Source organism: Bos grunniens, chromosome 29, assembly GCF_055505025.1.
Source record: "Bos grunniens cultivar Pamir isolate PY7600 chromosome 29, Bosgru_T2T1.0, whole genome shotgun sequence".
NCBI lineage: Eukaryota > Metazoa > Chordata > Mammalia > Artiodactyla > Bovidae > Bos > Bos grunniens.
The window spans coordinates 4959053-4979643 of NC_141193.1; the positions used below are offsets into that span (position 1 = coordinate 4959053).

At 51.2% G+C, this 20591-nt stretch overlaps 1 protein-coding gene across 3 annotated transcripts in view; it reads left to right on the plus strand.

The window, feature by feature from the left end:
• CPT1A (carnitine palmitoyltransferase 1A) overlaps positions 1 to 20591 on the plus strand; it is a 60342-nt gene that overhangs the window by 26829 nt on the left and 12922 nt on the right. For all 3 annotated transcript variants that reach the window (XM_086385233.1, XM_086385235.1, XM_086385234.1), the window contains 10 exons: positions 2323 to 2424; positions 3380 to 3517; positions 4758 to 4835; positions 6531 to 6638; positions 8409 to 8496; positions 9250 to 9445; positions 12056 to 12244; positions 13674 to 13779; positions 16839 to 16955; positions 18584 to 18748. In XM_086385233.1, the coding sequence (XP_086241359.1) occupies positions 2323 to 2424; positions 3380 to 3517; positions 4758 to 4835; positions 6531 to 6638; positions 8409 to 8496; positions 9250 to 9445; positions 12056 to 12244; positions 13674 to 13779; positions 16839 to 16955; positions 18584 to 18748 (1287 nt within the window). The remainder of the gene's footprint in view (positions 1 to 2322; positions 2425 to 3379; positions 3518 to 4757; positions 4836 to 6530; positions 6639 to 8408; positions 8497 to 9249; positions 9446 to 12055; positions 12245 to 13673; positions 13780 to 16838; positions 16956 to 18583; positions 18749 to 20591) is intronic.

The window sequence follows — 20591 nt, forward strand, 5'->3', positions numbered from 1 at the left end:
ATTCTTAACTGTGGCTCAAAGCTGTGGCTGTTTCATAGCTTGATGTGTTTGGAGATAAATATACACTTGGGAAACCCTCATTTCTGCCAAAGTTACTAATATATGCACCCTGCCCTCCCTGAAACCTGGGCCCCACCCATGCCTTTTGCCTTTGAACGTAAGAGCATTTAACCTAAGATTCACCCTCTTAGCAAATTTGTAAGGTCCGACGCAGGGTTGTTTGTTCCAGGCCCAGTGTCCACACATACTTTTTTCAGGACTTCCTGAAAAGTCCAGTGGTTGAGACTACACTTCCACTGCAGGGGCTTCTATCCCTTGTCAGGAACTGAGACCCCACATGACCAGTGATATGGCCAGAAAAGGAAGACAGAAAAAGCAAAGCCAAAAAACGCCCAACCAAAGAGAACATAGTTATGTCTTGTAACTGAAACCTTGTCCCTTTTAAGGGACCTACCCACACGTGTATACGCATAACGGATTCACTGTGTTGTACACCTGACGCTAACACAGCGGTGTAAGCCAACTAGATTTACGATCCCCGCCCCCGTCCTCCGGCCCCTGGCAGCCCCCTTCCCTCCTTGCTGCTTCTGTGGTTCCACGGACCCCTGAGAGCACCCAGGATATGTCCTTTTGAGTCTTGTTCACCCACTCAGCCTGGTGTCTGGTGTGGGAGACTTTCTCTTCTGCAGAAAGGGTCCTCACTGGGCCTTTGCCCCTTGGTGCCTTTTTTTAAAATTAATTTGTATTGAAGTCCAGTTGATTTACACTGTTGTGTTAGTTTCAGGCGTATAGCAAAGTGAATCAGTTATGCATACGTGTGTGTGTGTGCGCGCGCACTCAGTCATTTCAGTCCTGTCCGACTCCTTGCAACTCTATGAACCATAGCCCACCAGGTTCCTCTGTCCATGGTGTTCTCCAGACAAGAATAGTTACTAGAGTGGGTTGCCATTTCCCCCTCCAGGGGATCTTCCCGACCCAGGGATTGAACCTTCATCTCCTGCATTGCAGGTGTGTTCTTTACCCACCAAGCCATCTGGAAAGCCTGTCATATCCATATATCTACTCTTTTTTTAAGTTCTGTTCCCAAATAGGTCACTACAGAGTATTGCATAGAGTTCCCTGTGCTGTACAGTCCCCTTGGTGACTTGACTTGAGTGTCGCCCTGTAATTGCCAGAGAAGTCTGACCCACTGTGATTCATGAGCTTGGGCTGGGGACTCTTTTCCTTTAATGAGTGTGTTCTGAATATCTGGTGTTGATGTCTGCTGGGTTTGTCATCTCGGTCACCCATTAAACAAAAGTACTTTCCATCTACTTCTTTGTAGCTTTTCTGACTAACTCGGGCGATAAGTGGTTTCCCTAGATGAAACTAGGACACCCTGACTCACCCTTAGCTTTTAGTAGTTCCACCAGCTCACCTTGGTCCTTGGTCCAGCAGTCACTGGACTAATGCATGGATGGATGTTTGTCCTGATCTCACCCAGAGATACCTCCACCTGTGGTTGAATGCTGCCCCCTGGGGCTCCTTCTGAAAGGGGGGGCATCCCCATGCTGGAGCCCACCACACCACACCTTTCCTCTTTCCCAAACAGACTTCCTGCTGTTGCTTGCATGTAAGATTTCTGATTTCCAGAGAAATAGAATTTAACTCCCAGGAGAGATGCTGAGGTGGTGTCCACACTTTATTAAGCAAGAGAAATGACCTGCCCCAGGGTGGCCTTCATAGCTGGTGTCCAGTTGAGTCCCACCTGCTCTTCAGCATCAAGAATCACAGCACTGCCCCCCACCCTACTGCTGCCATGAGCCCCAGAAGTTCTCCGAAGTCAGGTCAGCATGAGGTGACCAATTACTAGACCATGTTTAGATCATTCCAGACTAAAGCAGGGGCAAGTGTGTGCCCTTCACCAGACTTGTCAATGACCAGAGGGTCCCACTGCTTTTCCTGAGCTTGCTTCTGGGTCCAAGCCCCTCACCCAGCCCCTGGTGCCAATCTGGAAACCGAGGGCCTTGCAGAAGTAGGCACATGGAACTTAATCCCCTTGTGCAGAAGTGCAATCGGACCCCGTGTCAGGGTGCCCAGGGAATGGCACCTCCTGGACAGGGCAGGATGTGTCTCAGACACAGGGCTTCATTCGCCCTGGGTTTTATTTGGGCTTTGCTGTTTGCTGAGGCCTGCGGGGGTTGGGGCAGAAAATGGATTGAAGGAGATGAGCTGCAGTGGAGAAGCAGTCAACAGTTGGCGAGTCATATACACTGAAAAACTGATTTTGGGCCTTTAACACAATCTCGTCTTTCAGACCATACCTTTGTTCTCTTTTGTTAGTTTATGGTCAAGATCTTCTCAGGCCGAAAACCCATGTTGTACAGCTTCCAGACGTCTCTGCCGCGCCTGCCCGTGCCAGCTGTCCAGGACACCGTCAACAGGGTAGGTCGGCTTCACGCTGCCTCTGGGTCACCTGCTCTGAGCACCAGCATCTTTGCCATCAAGGCTTATGACTTGATGAGACTTCCCTGCTGGTCCAGTGGTTAGGACCCCGAGTTTCCACGGCAAGGGGTTTGGGTTGTATCCCTGCTCGGAGAGCTAAGATCCCTCATGCCCCCTGGTGCAGCCAAAAAATACACTGTCGATGCTGTTGAGTGCCATGAACTGCTGCCTGCCTCCTCCTACCTGCAAGGACCAGAGCAAATCAAAGTGGGGGCCCTGGAAATTCTGAACTGGTGGCCTGGCCTCAGCCTGGTGGTGTGACCTTCCCCGTCCCTGTCATTTTTCCGGCTCCTCTTTCCTGTCCTGGGGTCCTAAGCACCAGCCTTTAGTACCACCCTAGGCTCTCAGAGCCTCCCCACCCATCTCATTGGCACCTTCATAGCCTAGGTGAGAACAGAGCTCTTATGAAGGACCAGATGATGGAGAAAAAAACCCCACACATTAAAAGCTCATTGTTGACCAAATCTTGATCTTGTCAGTCTAGAGTCCACTTTGGTGATTTTGTGCTGATTCAAGATCTGAGGAGGGTGCATGCCAGTAAAAGGACAAAGAAGTTATTTTTTTTTAATATAATTAATTAATTTGGCTGCTTCAGGTCTTAATTTCAGCATGCGGGGTCTTATAGTTGTAGCATACGAACTCTTAGTTGCAGTATGTGAGACCTAGTTCCCTGACAAGGGATTGAACCCAGGCCCCTGGCACTGGGAGCTCGGAGCCTTAGCGGCTGGACCACTGGCGATGTCCCCCCAAAAGTTTAATTGTTGAGTTATCCCTGATGTAAAATGTCCTTTAGTATTGAAGTTAGCTAACTTGAGTGAAGACTAGCCTTTTTCTAAGGCATAAGGAAAGAAACCTTCTATTTTAGCTGGGCTTATGTTTTTTCCCTTAACCCCAGTACTTGGAATCTGTGAAGCCTCTTATGAAGGAGGGAGACTTTACACGGATGACGGCTCTGGCACAAGATTTTGCTGTCAATCTGGGACCAAGATTGCAGTGGTATTTGAAGCTAAAATCCTGGTGGGCTACCAATTATGTGAGTATACAAACATGCTGTTTTTCTTGGTGGAATTTTGTGTAGGAATATAATTTGTTCCTGAGCCAGTTGAGCTTCCCTACATATGGCCAGTGGAAGGAGACAAGTGGTGGATGAAACAGGCAGAGGAGTTGAGCTTTGAGGAACAGCTAGTGTGGAAGACTTGGACCATAAAGAAGGCTGAGCTCTGAAGAGTTGATGCTTTCGAATTGTGGTGCTAGAGAAGACTCTTGAGCATCCCTTGGACAGCAAGGAGATCAAGCCAGTCAATCCTAAAGGAAGTCAGCCCTGAATATTCATTGGAAGGACTGATGCTAAAGCTGACACTCTAATACTTTGGCCACTTGATGCAAAGAGCCGATTCATTGGAAAAGACTGATGTTGGGCAAAATTGAAGGCAGGAGAAGAAGAGGGTGGGTGATAGGATGAGATGGTTGGATGGCATCACTGACTCAATGGACATGAGTTTGAGCAAGCTCTAGGAGATAGTGGAGGACAGGGAAGCCTGGCAGGTTGCAGTCCATGGGGTCACAAAGAGTCAGACGTGACTTAGTGACTGAACAACAGGGTGGAAGAGAAGGTGTGACCCAGACAGAACTGGTGGGTGGGGCACACCAGGGGCACAGGCATGGGGCGAGTCATGACCGGAGAGAGCAGTCGGAGTCCAGGGTGGGTGGGCAAGTCACGTCAGGGTTTGATCCTGCACTGGTGACATGGGTGTTTTGAGTCTGTGAAAGTTTTCACAGGTACTTAGATTCTTAGGTGGGCACCATAAGAATCTTTCACACAAAGTGGAAGGATGGTGATCCTTGGGTCCCGAAGGCTGTGGGTGTGGTTAGGACAAGACTGCTGGCCTCCTGAGGGATGCTGGGAAGACAGGACACGTGGCCCCGGGGTGGCTGCACGCAGAGTGGAAGCTGTGGGAGCAGAAGGGGAGAGGCAGTCTGTGGACAGTTACTGGTGGTGTTCACTGTTAAGAAATGTTAGAGCAGCCAGACACTGATCATTTCTTTCCCATTTGGTGTTTTTATTTTTTAAACTGTCTATGAAATGAAGGTGATGTACCCTGTAGCTGAGTCTTGACTTGAATAAAGCCATCTTCCGGTGCCCGCTGTTTTGCATTCGGCCTCACTGGGGCTGACTTGGCCCCGAGAGAGAGAGAAATGCTGTAAATGCGCCCACCCTGTCCCGGGCAGCCTGGTTAAGCCTGACCGTGCTCTCTCCTGCTTGCACCTAACAGGTGAGCGACTGGTGGGAGGAATACATCTACCTCCGAGGACGAGGGCCGCTGATGGTGAACAGCAACTACTTCGCGATGGTGAGTCCCGCGGGCCCGTGGCTTTCGGGGGAGACCAGGCCCCAGGTGGCCCGGCCCGGCCCTGCGGGCTGCCTGGGGATGCTCTGGGCCTCCCCTGGCTCTGCTTCCCCCACCCAAGGCCTCACACCCCCGTCAGGGAGCCCAGGACCTGCCGTCCACAGCACAGGGGCCCGTGGAGGTCCTTTTGTATTTCCAGTGACATTCAAGGGCGCCCACCGAGCTGCTGCAGAGGAATTTGGATTGCAGAAATGGTCTCGTGGCGATCGGGACTCCTCACGCAGCAAACCTTTCCCTCTGTTTTCCTAACTGAGCCTGAGTAATGCTGAAGGCCCACATCCCTGCCCGCTCCTGACCTGTTGGTCAGCTGAGAGCTCGTCCACGTACTAAGCTTGTCCTTCTGGGCCCTGGGGTGACGTGGGTCCCACCCTGTTATTTTCATGTCTCTTTGGTCTTTCTTGCCTTTTGAGACATGGGTGGTCTGGAGAGCAAACCCCACTATTTTGTTAGAAGCACCTCCTTGGGGTTCCCTGATGACTCAGCAGGTGAAGAATCAGCCTGCAATGCAGGAGATGTGTGTTCGATCCCTGGGTCAGGAAGATCCCTTGTAGGAGGGCATGGCAACCCACTCCAGTATTCTTGTCTGGGAAATCCGTGGAGAGAGGAGCCTGAAGGGCTATTGTCCATGGGGTTGCAAAGGCGTAAGACGTAAGGGAGCAGCTAACCACCACCGGTGTCTGATAACTGGCCTTAAATTGCTGCTGAATCTGTCTTTCCCCTTCTTTCTCCTCTTTGCTTTCTTTTATATTTTTTGCCTTCTCCTTATATCTATCTTAGATCTTCCCTGGTGGCTCAGAGGGTAAAGCTTCTGCCTGCAGTGCGGGAGACCTGGGTTCAATCCCTGAGTCAGGAAGATCCCCTGGAGAAGGAAATGGCAACCCACTCCAGTCCTCTTGCCTAGAAAATCCCATGGACAGAGGAGCCTGGTAGGTTACAGTCCATGGGGTCGCAAAGAGACACGACTGAGCAACTTCACTTCACTTATATCTGTCTTATTGTTTGCTTTTTCTGTTTTTCTCCTTTAAAATTTCTTTTCTTTAAAAATAATTGTTCTTGTCCTTTGGAAACAAGGTCAGACTTAGAGAAAAACTGTTGACATGGCCCAGAAAAATACTTTTTAGAGTGAATTGCCCATCTGGTCCCCTTTTGTTCCCAAAGACTTTGGTATCTATTTCCCATGTAATCGGGGGGCAACCACACACATATAATTTCTCTCAAAGTATCGTTGAGACAGACAAGCGACCCTTGGACTTGAAAAATATAAACACTTAGAAATGTGTTTCTAAAAATTTGCCAGCACTACTCTATATAAAAGGTTATTTTAACCTTTGGTTACTTCTCATTCAGAAAGCATCCTAATTATCTAATTGCTGTTTTTAATTTCCGCTTTCCTTTTTATGCATTATATGAGGATATTTAGGATGTAGTACTGTTATCTTTTTTTAGACTTGAATTATATTTATTTACCATTTAATTTTAAAATATACTCTTACCTTTCATAGCCCGACAATTGCTTGGAAGCTTGAAACAGCAGAGCAGGTGTCGTGAACACATGTGTAGGAGGAATACATTCGCTGTGTATTGAAGTTCGCTGTCTTTCCATGAACATTCCCCCTAATGCTGTGTGTTTTGTGTCAGGACTTGCTGTATATCATACCGACTCACATCCAGGCGGCAAGAGCTGGCAACGGGATCCACGCCATCCTGCTTTACAGACGCAAACTGGACCGGGAGGAAATCAAACCGGTATGCACGCAAAGTGCTTTTTTCTTAAAAGAAAAAAACGTTTTTATTTGGCTGTTCAGGTCTTTGTGGTGGCTTATGGCTTAGTTGCTCCATGACACGTGGGATCTTGGTTCCCCAACCAGGGATGGAACCCACACAACCTCCACTGCAACGTGGGCTCTTGACCACTGGACCATTGGGGAAGTCCCAGACTGCTTTTTAAAAAATTCTTTAAAACAGCTTTATCCAGGTGTAATTGATACACAGCACACCTTCAAAGCACCCACTGTAATGAGTTCTGACGTTCTGATGTGTATCTCTGTACATGTGAAACCATCACAGTTAAGTGAGTGAGACCCCCGCCCACCGGCCCACCCTGGGTTCCTCTGTGCGCCTCTGTGTCCGTCTCTGCTCCCCACCATCACCCTGATCTGCTTTCTGTCACTCTAGATTAGCTTGCGTTTTCTGTAAGTGGATTCTTACAGCTTGTGCTTGCTTTTTTTTTTATTTTAAACATTCATTATTTCGGGGCTTCCCTGGTGGTTCAGTCGGTAAAGAATCCACCTGCAGTGTAGGAGACCCGGGTTCAATCCCTGGGTTTGGGAAGATCCCCTGGAGAAGGAAATGGCAACCCACTCCAGTATTCTTGCCTGGAGAATCCCATGGACAGAGGAGCCTGGCGGGCTCCAATCCATGGGGTCGCAAAGAGTCAGACACGACTGAGCGACTAGACCAACCAGTGTTTATTTGGCCGTGTCGGGTCTCGTTTGCAGCACGCAGGGTTCTTGTTGCATCATACAGGATATTCACTTGCAGAGCATGGACCTTCTAGTTGCGGCGCACTAGAAGGGTCTTAGTTCCCTGACTAGGGATCCAACCCATATCCCTTGCACTGAAAGATGGATTCTTAACCACTGGACCACCAGGGAATCCCCATTCACTTTTAACTTTTTTGTTTTGACCTCTTTCCCTCAACATAATTACTTTGAGATTTAATTCTCTTCTGTAGTGTCCTAAATGGATATATGTCTGATGCACTTTAGTTCTGTAATTTGTCCTTTGAGGAAACCCTCTCTTGCTTGTGAAGGAAATAATATAGATGTCAGGCCTTTACAAAAATTCTTTTTGTTTATTAATTTATTGATATTTTTGACCGTGCTGAGTCTTTGTTGCTGCACAGGGACTTTCTCTAGGTGTGGTAAGCCGGGGCTACTCTTGGTTGCTGTGAGCGGGCTTCTCATATTACAGAGGCTTTTCTTGTTGCAGAACACAGGCTGTAGGGCCTACGGGCTTCGGGAGATGCCGCATGCGGACTCAGTTGTTTCTCTGTGGCACGTGGGATCTTCCCAGACCAGGGGTCGAACCCGTGTCCCCTGCACTGACAGGCAGATTCTTAACCACTAGACCAGCAAGGAAGTCTTGAGGCCTTTTTTTTTTTTTTAACTACTCCTTTGACTTAAGTGTCAGCATCTTTCTTTCTTTCTTTTAACTACACTATGCAGCACTCAGGATCTCATCTCAGTTCCGAAACTAGGGGTTGAAAACGTGCTCCCTGCGGTAGAAGCGTGGAGCCTGCTGAGGACGTGTTATTTACGAATAAGATGCAGGGTTCTGTGCTCTGGTCTGTTTCAGCAAACCCCAGGGTGCATGGTATCCCAGGGAACCCCCGTTCTTACAGAGTTTGGAGATTAGGTCCAGCCATGCTATGGGCCCGGAAAACAAATCCAGCATTTAAATGCGTGGACTTAATTTGCTCCTTGAATTTTTGTTTGAGACATATTTCTGTTACAGATTCTTCTTCTGGGGTCTACGATTCCGCTCTGCTCCGCCCAGTGGGAGCGCATGTTTAATACTTCTCGGATCCCGGGAGAGGAGACAGGTGGGTAGCCCACTCAGGGCTCCTTCGGAAATCAAAACTTCCCATCCTTGTGCTCAGGAGACATCAGAGAAGACCACACCAGTGGCTCGAGGCCTCTCCTAAGGTTTCAGAGATTTCAGGCTGAAGAACCTTCCTTCTGTTGAACTGCCTTTGTCTTTCTCAGGCCTGGACAGTTAATTAATTTAACTGACTCAGTTTCTCTTCAATTGAAGGATGTCTTACAGTAGTTTTTTTCCCAGATTGGGTTAGGAATTTTTTTTTTTTGGCCGCATGGTGCGGCACGAGGGATCTTAGTTCCCCGACCGACCGGGAATTGAACCCATGCCTCCTGCAGTGAAAGCGCATATTCCTAACCACTGGACCAGCAAGGAAGTTTATTGTCTTCAGGGGGAGCCAGATTTGTGGCCCAGTAGCCTGACCTAGGACCCCTGACCCCTGCCTTCCTTACTGCCCAGTGTAGGGGGTGCCTGTCTGTTCCAGCCGGGATGCCCTCACAAATGCAAGGGGACAGACCGGTACCACTTAGGACCGCCCCCCGTCGGCCCTTTGGCCCGGGTGACACATCCGGGGGTGGCCAAGCGGAGCCAGCGCCCAGGCCTGCCCCAGCCCAGAGCTCCGAGCCCTCTGCAAGCTTGTGGGAAGTGGACTCTGAGCAGAGCCGAGTGACGCAGGGACAGGAGGTGGTGCCGTCGAGGGTGTGTTCTCTCCTCCTCTAACCACGTGCCCCTGGATGCCTGCCCCCGCCCCCCGCAGACACCATCCAGCACCTGAGGGACAGCAAGCACATCGTCGTCTTCCACCGGGGCCGCTACTTCAAGGTCTGGCTCTACCACGACGGCCGGCTGCTGAGGCCCCGCGAGATCGAGCAGCAGGTGCAGCGGATCCTGGAGGACCCGTCGGAGCCGCAGCCCGGGGAGGCCAAGCTGGCGGCGCTTACGGCGGCGGACAGGTGTGCGGCCCCTCCAAGACGCCGGGGGGCTGTCGGGGGGGTCTCAGGGTTCTCTCCCCACCAGGGGGGCAAACAGGTGTGCGGTCCCTCCAAGATGCTGGGGGCTGTCGGGGGGTCTCGGGGTTCTCTCCTCACCAGGGGAGCAGACAGGTGTGCGGCCCCTCCAAGATGCTGTCGTGTTTCGGGGGCTCAGGGTCCTCTCCTCACCAGGGTCCCCCCTGGTGGGGAAGCAGGTCCCCGGCCTGCCGCGCTGGGCTCGGCTTTGTTCCCGGGTCCCCTTGGCCGTCTGTGTGACAGGCGGGTATGCGTGTGCGTGGATCTCGGGACGCGTGACTGAAGGAAGGAAGTAGGCGTTGTCATGTGGGCTGCGGCATGTTTTTGGTTGTTGTTTTGTTTTTAAATAATGTTATTTAGTCTGGCTCTGCTGGGTCTTTGTTGCCGCACAAGGGCTTTCTCTGGTTTCTGAGAGCGGAGGCTGCTCTCTAGCTGTGGTGCACGTCCTTCGCGTTGCTTTGACCTGGTTTGTTGCAGAGCACAGACTCTAGGGCACCCGGGCTCAGTCGATGCGGTTCCCAGGCTCCAGAGCACAGGCTCAGTAGTTGGCACACAGGCTTAGTTGCTCCGCGTCATATGGAATCTTCCCAGACCAGGGATCGAAGCTTGTCCCCTGCATTGGCTGGTGAATTCTCAGGTGAACGCTGAGCCGGCAGGGAAGCCCTTGGGCATGTTGGACTTAGGAAACAGACAAGTTTAGCCAAGGCCTCCATGTCAGGGTTAAAGCTCAAGGGCCTGGCCTGTACAGCCTGGGCTCTGATATCTCTGGGGCTGAGCTAGTCTGTTTGGGATCGGGGAGGGGAGCACTTGGGGGACAAGCAAGTCTGTCTTCAGGCTTTACCCAGGGCTTCTGGTTCATTGTGGTCCCTGATGAGGACCCCTGGGGCCGGCAGTGTGGCTGCTGTTAGGGTGGTGCTGGGAGCAAGATGGTGAGTGACTGTCCTGCAGAGAAGAGGAAGAGACCCAGGCGAGGGCACGCAGAGGGCGGTGCTGAGCCGGGATGACCGACGGGCAGCAGAGATGTCTGGGGAGAAGATGCTGGGAGCTGTGGAGTGGGGCCCTTGTACCCAGCCACATTTGGGCTTAATTCTGTGACCAGGCGCTGATAAAGGGGCCGCGTTAGCCTGGAGTGACTGCGTGCATGCTCAGTCTCTCGACTGTGTCCCACGTGTGACCCCACGGACTGTAGCCCGCCAGGCTCCTCTGTCCTTGGGATTCTCCAGGCAAGAAGACTAGAGAGGTTCACCCTGCCCTCCTACAGGGGATCTTCCCCACCCAGGGATCGAACCCACGGTCTCTGCATTGGCAGGCAGGCTCTTGACCACTAGCACCACCTGGGAAGCCCCAGACTTATATTCTGGTCCGGGGGGTTCCGGGGCTGGACATGGGCAGTGTTAGTAAAGAGGAGGCTCAGTCCAAGAGGCTGGAGGGCGGCCGTTGCTGGGTGGCAAGGGCTCGGCTGGAACAGAGGGGACGCATCCTGGGGAAGAACCTTGGGTCCCGGGTGCTGACCGAGCGTCACTGGGGGTGGCCAGTGAGGCAGAGAGGGGCAGGGTGCAGACTCAGCGAGCAACGCCCCCGACACGTCCCCATGAGGACTATGCCCCACCTCACCTACCTAGGTGCTGAGCACGTACCAGCGATTCTCGTGGTCACCACTGTCCCCAGGCGTCGAGATCAGCGGTTGGAGCTGGGCCTGCGATGCCACCTGTTGTGCTTCTGGGCTTTGTGGCACGCCTGGGATTCTGGGTTGAGCACTCGGTGGGGAGAAGAGGGCGGGAGACAGAGACAGGTGGTCCTGGCCTGGAAGGGTAGTGGGGTAGGGGGCCTGAGTGAAGGGGCCCAGGAGCTATCTGGAGAGGCCACAGCTGGGGCGCCTCTCGGGAATTGGGTGTCCCATCAGCTCCGTGCACCCCACATGGGGCAGGATGGAAAAGAATCCCTGGATTCGGCTCCCGGGGGCGCCCCTCATCACCAGGCTGTCGTGTGGCCATTTGTAGCATGGGCGTGTGGGCTCGGGACTGGCTGGACTGGGTAGTAGTCCCGACCCACCACGAAGGGCACTGTGACCTCCTGCCTGTGCCTCGGTTTCCTCATCTGAAAGATGGGACAGTGGTGTCGGGGTCTGTGAACTTGAGCTGGTCCCGGCACCAGGGCTGTGCTCTTGGCCCTCGCTGTAGTTTCCAAGGGATGGTCGCATGGAGAGGGTCAGAAGGCCACAAGGAAGGCCCCTGCCTGGCTGGGGCTCTGCTGCCCCGGACGGCAGAGCTCCGGGCCCATCTGCCCTCTTGTCCTTCACTCGGCATTTATGGATGAAGTTCCCCACCTGCAACGTCCCTGGAGCAGGTACAAGGAGAAGGCGAGACCCCTGCCCTCCAACCAGGCGGCCCAGCCGGCAGGCAGGCAGGCAGTTGCAGATGGAGAAAGTCTTTAACGCCGAGTTTTCCTTAAACCCCTAAAACACTGAGAACTGAAAAACGTTGTCCTTTCGCATGTGCCTCGAAGGAGATGTCACCAAATTGCTGCAGGTCTCATGGTACTTAATCCTCACCGCAGGGTCCCCTGGGCCAGGTGTCGCCAGGCCTATTTTGGACACGGGAAAAACAAGCAGTCTCTGGATGCCGTGGAAAAAGCAGCGTTCTTCGTGACGTTAGACGAAACCGAGCAGGGATACAGGGAGGAGGACCCGGAAACGTCGATGGACAGCTACGCCAAGTCCCTGCTGCATGGCAGGTGTTTCGACAGGTATCGCGCTTACCTTCTGAAACACAGTGCTTTGCCTGAGACCTGGAAGAAGCATTGCCTATGGCTGACACCCAGCCGTAAGCATCCGCTGAAGCAAGGGGGCCGTGAAAATACGACTGGGGAGTTTCTTCTTTCCACCCAAACTGTCACGCACACACGTAAGCAGCAGCCTTGAGATTCTTCCCCTCTGCGTGACCTCCTCCATTTGGAGATGCTCGTGAGAAGGGGCTGCCCAGGGCCTGACCTGGATGTCGGCTTTGGCTCTGCTCATTCGTCATGTGATTGGGTGAGCCTGCTCCACTTCCTGGATCCTCCATCCCCTTCCCTGTGAAGGGAGGTCCTGACTGCCCATCAGGTTGGGGGTGAGGGTTGGCCGAGGTGGGGGAAGGGGGGTGCAGGCACAGTTGGTCCTCCATGTCCGTGGGGTTCAACCACCTGTGGATCAGGGAGCGTGTTTCAGAGCCTTGGTTGTGGAGCCTGTGGCTGCAGAGGGCCGACTCTGGGGCCGGAGCAGCCTCAGGTTTCCTTATCGGCCAGTGGGTCCCAGAGCCACGCCCCCAGCAGATACCCGAGGACGACCTTGCGGCTTCCTGCCTCTCTGCCAGTGTCTTATGCATCCTTTCTCGTTATAACAATACAGCCTGTTCTCCTTCTGGTCCCCAGTACCCAAATGCTTATCTCTGTGTCGGGAGCAGGAGAGAAACCAGTGAGTTAGGGTTCTATGTGTACCTTTTTTTTTAAACTTTTTAAAAAGAATGATTTATTTTTGGCTGTGCTGGATTTTCGTTGCCGTGCAGGCTCCTCTCCAGTCGCAGCGAGCACTAGTTGCAGTGCTCGGGCTTCTCATTAGAGTGGCTTCTCTCTCTCTCTTTTTTAGATGTATTTATTTATTTGGCTGTGCTGGTTCTTAGTTGCAACACATGGGATCTTTAGTTGCCGCATGCAAAATCTTAGTTGTAGCCTGTGGGATCTAGTTCCCTGACCAAGTATCGAACCCGGGGCCCCTGCATTGGGAGTGTGGAGTCTTAGCCACTGGATCCCCAGGGAAGTCCCTGCCATGGCTTCTTGTTGCTGAGCACAGGCTCGAGGGCGCGCAGGTCTCAGTAGCTGCAGCTCCTGGACTCTAGAGCACAGGTCAGTAGCTGTGGCCCATGGGTTTATTTGCTCTGAGGCACGCTGGGACCTTCCCGGACCAGGGATTGAACCTGTATCTCCCGCATTGGCAGGAGAGTTCTTTACCGCCGAGCCACCAGGGAGGCCCTTCTGTATGTACTTCTATTATCACCGGTGGGGAGTCGTTCACCTCTACCAACCATAGGAGGGGTGGATACAGTCAGTTGAGGCCATCCATAAGAAAACAAACACATTGTCTGGATTTGCTTTGTCTTTGTAAACGTGCCAGTTGCATTAATATTTTTGTGTCGTGCAGGTGGTTTGATAAATCATTCACGTTTATCGTCTTTAAAAACGGCAAGATGGGCATTAATGCGGAGCACTCCTGGGCCGATGCGCCCATCATGGGTCACCTTTGGGAGGTGAGTGTCTGAAAGTTTAACTTGACCGTAGAAACTGCTATTGAAAAAGCAAACCCCAGACTGAATTAAACTTGGTAGTATCCGTCCAGTTACAATGTTTTCAGCAGCTGTTGGCACTGTCAACGTATGGCTGAGGTTCCTGAAATGGAAACATTTATTGTCACATCCTGAAGGTGCCAAAATAATGAGGTGGCCTTGGCTCAGACGCAGTGACTTCAGGGCGGAACTGAAGCTCGGTTATTTTGAAGGCTGCCAAGTTTTAGGCCAAATAAAAGCAAGGGTCTTGAAATCTTGGTTTATGAAAGTGCAGTGTGCCTTTTCCCACTTCGCTTAATTCTTAGAATTACCAAGTTACCGAAAAACCCACCAAAGCCTGTCATCCTCTCCCTCCACCTAACACTTTACATTTATTTATTTTTTTGGCTATGCCGTAAAACGTGCGATCGTAGTCCCCAGTTGGGGATCGAAGCCAAGCCCTCTGCAGTGGGAGTGTGGAGTCCTCACCACTGTTCATTGTTGGCGTCCAGTCGCTCAGTCATGTCCAGCTCTTTTCGACCCGATGGACTGCAGCACGCCAAGCTCCCCTGTCCGGGAAACCTTTAAAAAGGAAAGAAAAAATTGCTCCAGTCTGTAAGACACCAGCGTGGTCCTAAGACATTAACACGTGATAAAAGTAGCCAAGTTGTCAAAAAGGCTCTTCATCACCCTTGTCTTTGCTGATGCCGACAAAGGCTGAGAGATCCTTTCAACTAAAGATCTGTCATAGATCAAACCCCTTTACCACTGCTGAATGTTGAAATGAGACACTTTAAGTCTCTTTGCACTTTGTAATGGTCCATGCCTATTACACCCTGTTCCAAGGACTTTCCCAGTAATAAGAGCATCAGAGCAGTACTTGGGTGAAAGAGAAATCTCTGAGTCATAGGCAGTCTGGATCACATTAGGTACATTTACCAAGTAGAGAAATCTACAGGATACTGACAAGGCCAGGCGTATTTTTTCAGTACTCTGGATAAGATAAGGATAAAGGATTTAGTCTTACATCAGGGTGAGCAGTTGGATGCGGTGGTGTTTAATTGTTAATCACCTGATGGACACTGTGGCCCGTGACTCCAGGGGTCAAACAGGAACCCAGATGCTCCCTATGTGGATGAGAACTGACCCACCATCTTGTCATGGAGGCCCACACCAGGGCCAATTAATGGGCTGGTATAATGATGCCACCTGTGCCAATTAAAAACAAATCTGGTCCAAGCTGAGTCCTGTTGGCTGTCTGTGTGTTTCTGGTGTTTGTGTTGGACTCGGGGGCTCTGATGCGACACAGCTAGGCTGGGCCCCTTCACAGGCTCAGCTCACAGGGGCACTGACCGCACATGCGTGAGATGAGGCCCGCCTTACACTTCCCCGTCCCTGAGCCGCTGCTCTCCCCCGCTCACTGTCCAACAGTGTCACCCTCTGACCTTGGGCTCTTTTTTTGTTCATTTTGCTTCCCCTACTGGAATGTAAGCTCCTCGAGGGCAGAAATACCTTTTAAAAAATATTTTTATTATTTTTAAAAATTCAGGTGTAATTCACAAAGCATATAGTTCACCTCTTCAAGTGTACAGTTCAGTATGGTTGTTCTTTCCATCACCACTGTCTCATTCCAGGACACTTCCATCACTCCCAAAATAAAACACCTCCCCGCACCCCCACCCCACCCAACCCTTGGTAACCACTAATCTCCTTTCTGTCTCTGGCTATTCTAGCCATTTCATAGAAACAGAATCCACACAGTATGTGGTCTTGTGTATCTGGCTAATGTTTTCAGGATTCATCTATATTGTTCTATAGGGCTTCATTCCTTTTTAAAAATTTTTTTTGGGATCTCAGTTCCCCAACTGGGGATTGAACCTGGCCCACAGCAGTGAAAGTCCAGAATCCTAACCACTAGGGCTTTGTTCCTTTTGATGGCTGAATAGTATTCCTTCGCATGATAATACCGTATTTTATCTGTTCATAACTCGATGGACATTTGGGCTCTTTTCGCTGTTTAACTACTATAACCATCGCTTCTGTGAACGTCAGTGTACAAGTTGTATGTGAACCTGTGTTTTCATTTCTTTTGAGTCCATACCTAAGAATGGAGTCGCTTGGTCGTGGCCATCTGTAAACTTTTGTAGAAAGGCGAAATTCCTGTCTGCTTTGTCCACTGGCGCTCAGAAGCATTGCTGACTCATAGCTGTTGTTCAGTTGCTAAGTCACGTCTGACTCTTTGCTACCCCATGGACTGCAGCATGCCAGGCTTCCCTGTCCTTCACCAGCTCCTGCAGTTTGCTCAAACTCATGTCCGTTAAGTTGGTGATGCCGTCCAACCATCTCATCCTCTGTCATCCCCTTCTCTTCCTGCCCTCAATCTTTCCCAGCATCAGGGTCTTTTCCAATGAGTCAGCTCTTCGAATCAGGTGGCCAAAGTATTGGAGGTTCAGTTTCAGCATCAGTCCTTCCAGTGAATATTCAGGGTTGACTCATAGTTGGTGCTCAGTAAATACCATTGAATAAACTGGCTTAAGATTACCTGCCAGTGAACAGAGAGCATTCACACCTGGGCCCACATCCTGGCTCCCTGAGAAGTGTGAACTCGGACAGACTCTTCACCTCACTGAGGCGGTCTTCTCATTTATACGCGTGAGAACAGCAGTTACTACCTTATAGGGTCAGTATCCATCAGGGTAACACCCAGACGGTACTAGCTCACAGCCAGGACCTAGAAGCAGGCTCTGAGCTACTTTCTGCGCATCATACACTCAGCTTGAATTCTGGCTGTGCTCCTTACCTGTCCAAACACTGTCGAACCTCTCCAGGTCCATCTTTCATGACCCTGAAGTAGAGATCAGAGTACCTTATTAGGTGGGTGTTCACAGAATGTCAAGTGCTCAGCAGACCCTAAGCAAGTAGTTATGGTTAAGTCTAGATTGCATTTCTAGAACGAAAGGATGTACTTTGAGAGGTCAGTGACTTGTATGTAACAGGTACCTGTGATGATCTTGGACTTAACAGATGTGTCTTATTTTTGACAGTACGTCATGGCCACAGACAGCTTCCAGCTGGGTTACACGGAGGATGGACACTGTAAAGGAGACACCAACCCGAACATCCCGTACCCTACCCGGCTGCAGTGGGACATCCCGGAGGAAGTAAGTCCCATTCCTCAGATGCTTGTCAATTACCTTGGAAAGGAGACGGGTCTAAACTCTCTCAGTCGAGTTTTCCAGTGGTGCTCACGAGCTCAGAATGCCCCTGAGACAGAAGTCTGTCCGCCTGGGTGTTTCTTCCTGGGACCTCAAAGCTGCTACAGCTCCTATTGCCTTGGAAGCCCCAGTCAGTAGTTCTTCTTTCACTGAAAGCTTTTGGCTAAGATTGTCAGTGAAATTCCTAGCTCAAACTTAGCTAGACGTCACAATGAAATCATTTCCTTTGGAGCTGAAGTACGCTAGATCACTAATTTGTTATTTCTGTCCCTCTGAGTCTTCTCCAATGCAATTTACTCCATGGAAGCCCTTTGGGGAAGGAATTTTAGGGCTGGAAATACCAAATCAAAGCCAAACAGGAATTCCCAGGGCCTGGGAAGTCTTTTTCTTTTTTGAAGTCATTTTTGACATAGAAAATATTGGATCCATACTATAAGGTCTTATCCGTCTGCATCTTTTTGTCCAGCCTGCATCCCTGTGGCTGGTGTGTGGTCCTCAGAGAGGCATGACTTCTGAAGAGGTGTGTGACAGAGTCCTTCTAGCTGACTAAGTCACGTACCATTTATTGAAAAGTTTTTTTTGGATGGATTTTCATTTTTAGAGCACTTTCAGGCTCGCAGCAAAATCCAAGTGGAAGGTGCAGAGTTTTCGCACACTCTGCCCGCCCTCACACACGCACAGTCACTCCCACTGCCGACGTCCCTACCAGTTGGTCCGTGTGTTACAGGCGATGCAGCTACACCGACGTGTCAGTATCACTGAAGTTCGTAGCTCGCATTAGGGTCACGCTTGGGGTCACGCTTGCTGTCGTGCATCTATGGCGTGGGCAGAGATAATGAGACGCAGAGCAGCATCACCGCCCTAAAACCTCTCCTCTGCCGGCTCGTCCCTCTCTCCCGCCTTGCTCCTGACAGCACAGGTCTCACCGTCTCTATCATGTCGCCTGTCCCTGAATGTCATACAGCTGGAGTCGTATAGTGCGGAGCGGTTCCGGTGACTTCTTTCCCTCGGTCGTGTGCATTCAAGATTCCTTGTGTGACTTCACGGCTGAGGACTCGCTTCTACTGTACAGCTGTCCCACAGTCCATGCCCTGTTTTTTTGTCTTTTTTCGGCTGTGCTGGTTGGTATGTGGGAACCTAGTTCCCCAACCGGGGATCAAGCCTGCAGCCCCTACATCGGAAGCACAGAGGCTTAACCACCGCGCCACCGGGGAGGTCCCAGTCCATTTCTTTTTAAAGCTGGTCCCTCGATGGCTAGCATATAAGAAGAACGGAGCTCATGAAGCAAAACCTGTGACTCTTTGAAATGCCCTCTGGGGGTCCCCCTGGGACCAGGCGTTCCTCCTGTGTGGGCCACCCCATTGCTGTTTGGGGGGTGAGGGGCAGTGCCACGTTACCAACTTACTGCAACTCTTAGGTTAGAAAGATTGGAAAAATCCAAGTAAACGTGATGTATGTATTTCTAAGCAACAAGTCTGTGTGTTAGCTGTGCTGAAAGTCAGCTTGTGTTTTCTTCAGTTTGTGTCAGAACTTCCCCTCCCATTAAGTGAAGCCTTTTCTCCTTTTTCCCCAAGTGTCAGGAGGTCATTGAGACTTCGCTGAGCAGTGCCAACCTCCTGGCCAACGACGTGGATTTCCACTCCTTCCCATTCCGCACTTTCGGTAAAGGGCTGATTAAGAAATGTAAAACCAGCCCGGACGCCTTCGTACAGCTCTCGCTCCAGCTGGCTCATTACAAGGTGAGACACCCAGCTGGGCTTTTTGTCCTGAGCACTCCTGGGGGCTTGAACACAGGCCCAAGGCTGCCCGCCCAGCGCGTAGGGGAGAACCCGTCATGGGAGCTAGTCATGCCTGGACAGCCGTGGGCTCCTGGTTCACACGGGAGGAGAGGCAGAATGTAGGGGGCGGAAGGCAAGTGAGATCTCCTCATTCTACAAAGCAGGAATTAGACGTGTAAGCTCCCAATCCTGGGATTTGGGAAAGCAGAACTACTTAGGGCAGGCAACTGGAGGTCTCTGACCCTTGACATGCTCTTCCATAGGAGGGGATACACCAGCCCCACGGGAGGTATTCTGGGATGGGTGGGGTCCCTATACACACAGAAGCTTGTGGTGTTGCCAGGGCCCTGGAGGACCTCAGTGAGGCTCTTTTCCATTGGAGGGAACATTCCACGCTGAAAGGGTGGCCCTGGTTTCCAGGGGCAGTGGAAGTCCTGGTGGCATTGGGTCAAGGTGTGTCCTGGCTTTAATGGAGAATTCTGTCTTCAGAGCTTGAGGCTTGAACACAGGTGCAGGGCAGCACCCCTGGACAGCGGCTCCGCTGTGTGAGGTCTGCTTGTGCCAGGCACTGGCCTCAGGGCTCCACACATAGTTCTCACGGTCTCCTCACCAGCAGGTCTCTGTAGTTGGCCCACTTTACTGGTTGAGAAAATTGGGGTTCACTCCAAGAGGTGAGCTGACCAGCGGCCAAGGGGATACTGGAGTTGGGCATGGGTCCCGGGGGCAGCCTGTAGCTTCGACTCCTCTATAATTCGGGTCAGGAAGATAAACACATGCAGACCAGCACAAGAGGCAGTGTTCAGTTCAGTTCAGTCGCTCAGTCGTGTCCGACTCTTTGCGACCCCATGAATCGCAGCACGCCAGGCCTCCCTGTCCATCACCAACTCCCGGAGTTCACTCAAACGCACGTCCATTGAGTCAGTGATGCCATCCATCCATCTGATCCTCTGTCGTCCACTTCTCCTCCTGCCCCCAATCCCTCCCAGCATCGGAGTCTTTTCCAATGAGTCAACTCTTTGCATGAGGTTGCCAAAGTATTGGAGTTTCAGCTGTAGCATCAGTCCTTCCAATGAACACCCAGGATTAATCTCCTTTAGAATGGACTGGTTGGATCTCCTTGCAGTCCAAGGGACTCTCAAGAGTTTTCTCCAACACCACAGTTCAAAAGCATCAATTCTTTGGTGCTCAGCCTTCTTCACAGAGTCAGTGTTAGTATCAGATAAATGACAACCGATGGGCCACAACTGTACTTCAAATCGACTCTAATACAGCTGATGGATGCACGAAAAAAGACGGCCATGGACCAGTTTTGCTCACAAATGCAAATGCAAAAAATCTAAATAAGGTAATAGCAAATAGCATCAACCAGTACAGGGAAAATACCACAGCCAGCAATAGCTAACACCAGCGGCCGGAGGATGGTTTGGTATCAGTAAATCCAGTAATAGACTTAATCATGTTATTAGCTCAGAGAAGAAGCCGGTCATTTTGATAGATGCTGACGAGGCATTCATAATGGAGCATCCCAACTCGGTAACTCGTAGCATAGGGGCTATCTCCTTCACACAGTAAATCACATCGTGTGCCCGCAGACGGGGTCTTCCTCAAAAGTGGAGTGTGGGGGCAGCCCCATTAAAGCAGGAAGGATGATGCGACCTCCAGGGGCTGTTCTTGAATGTCTTTGCATTAAAGGGCATGAGGGCAGCTGACAGGACCACTGGGCAGAAGAAATATTCACGCATCTGCTCAGAAGATGGAGGGGTGGGAAAGCTTCTGTGGTTGGGAAGCATGCTCAGTAAGGAGG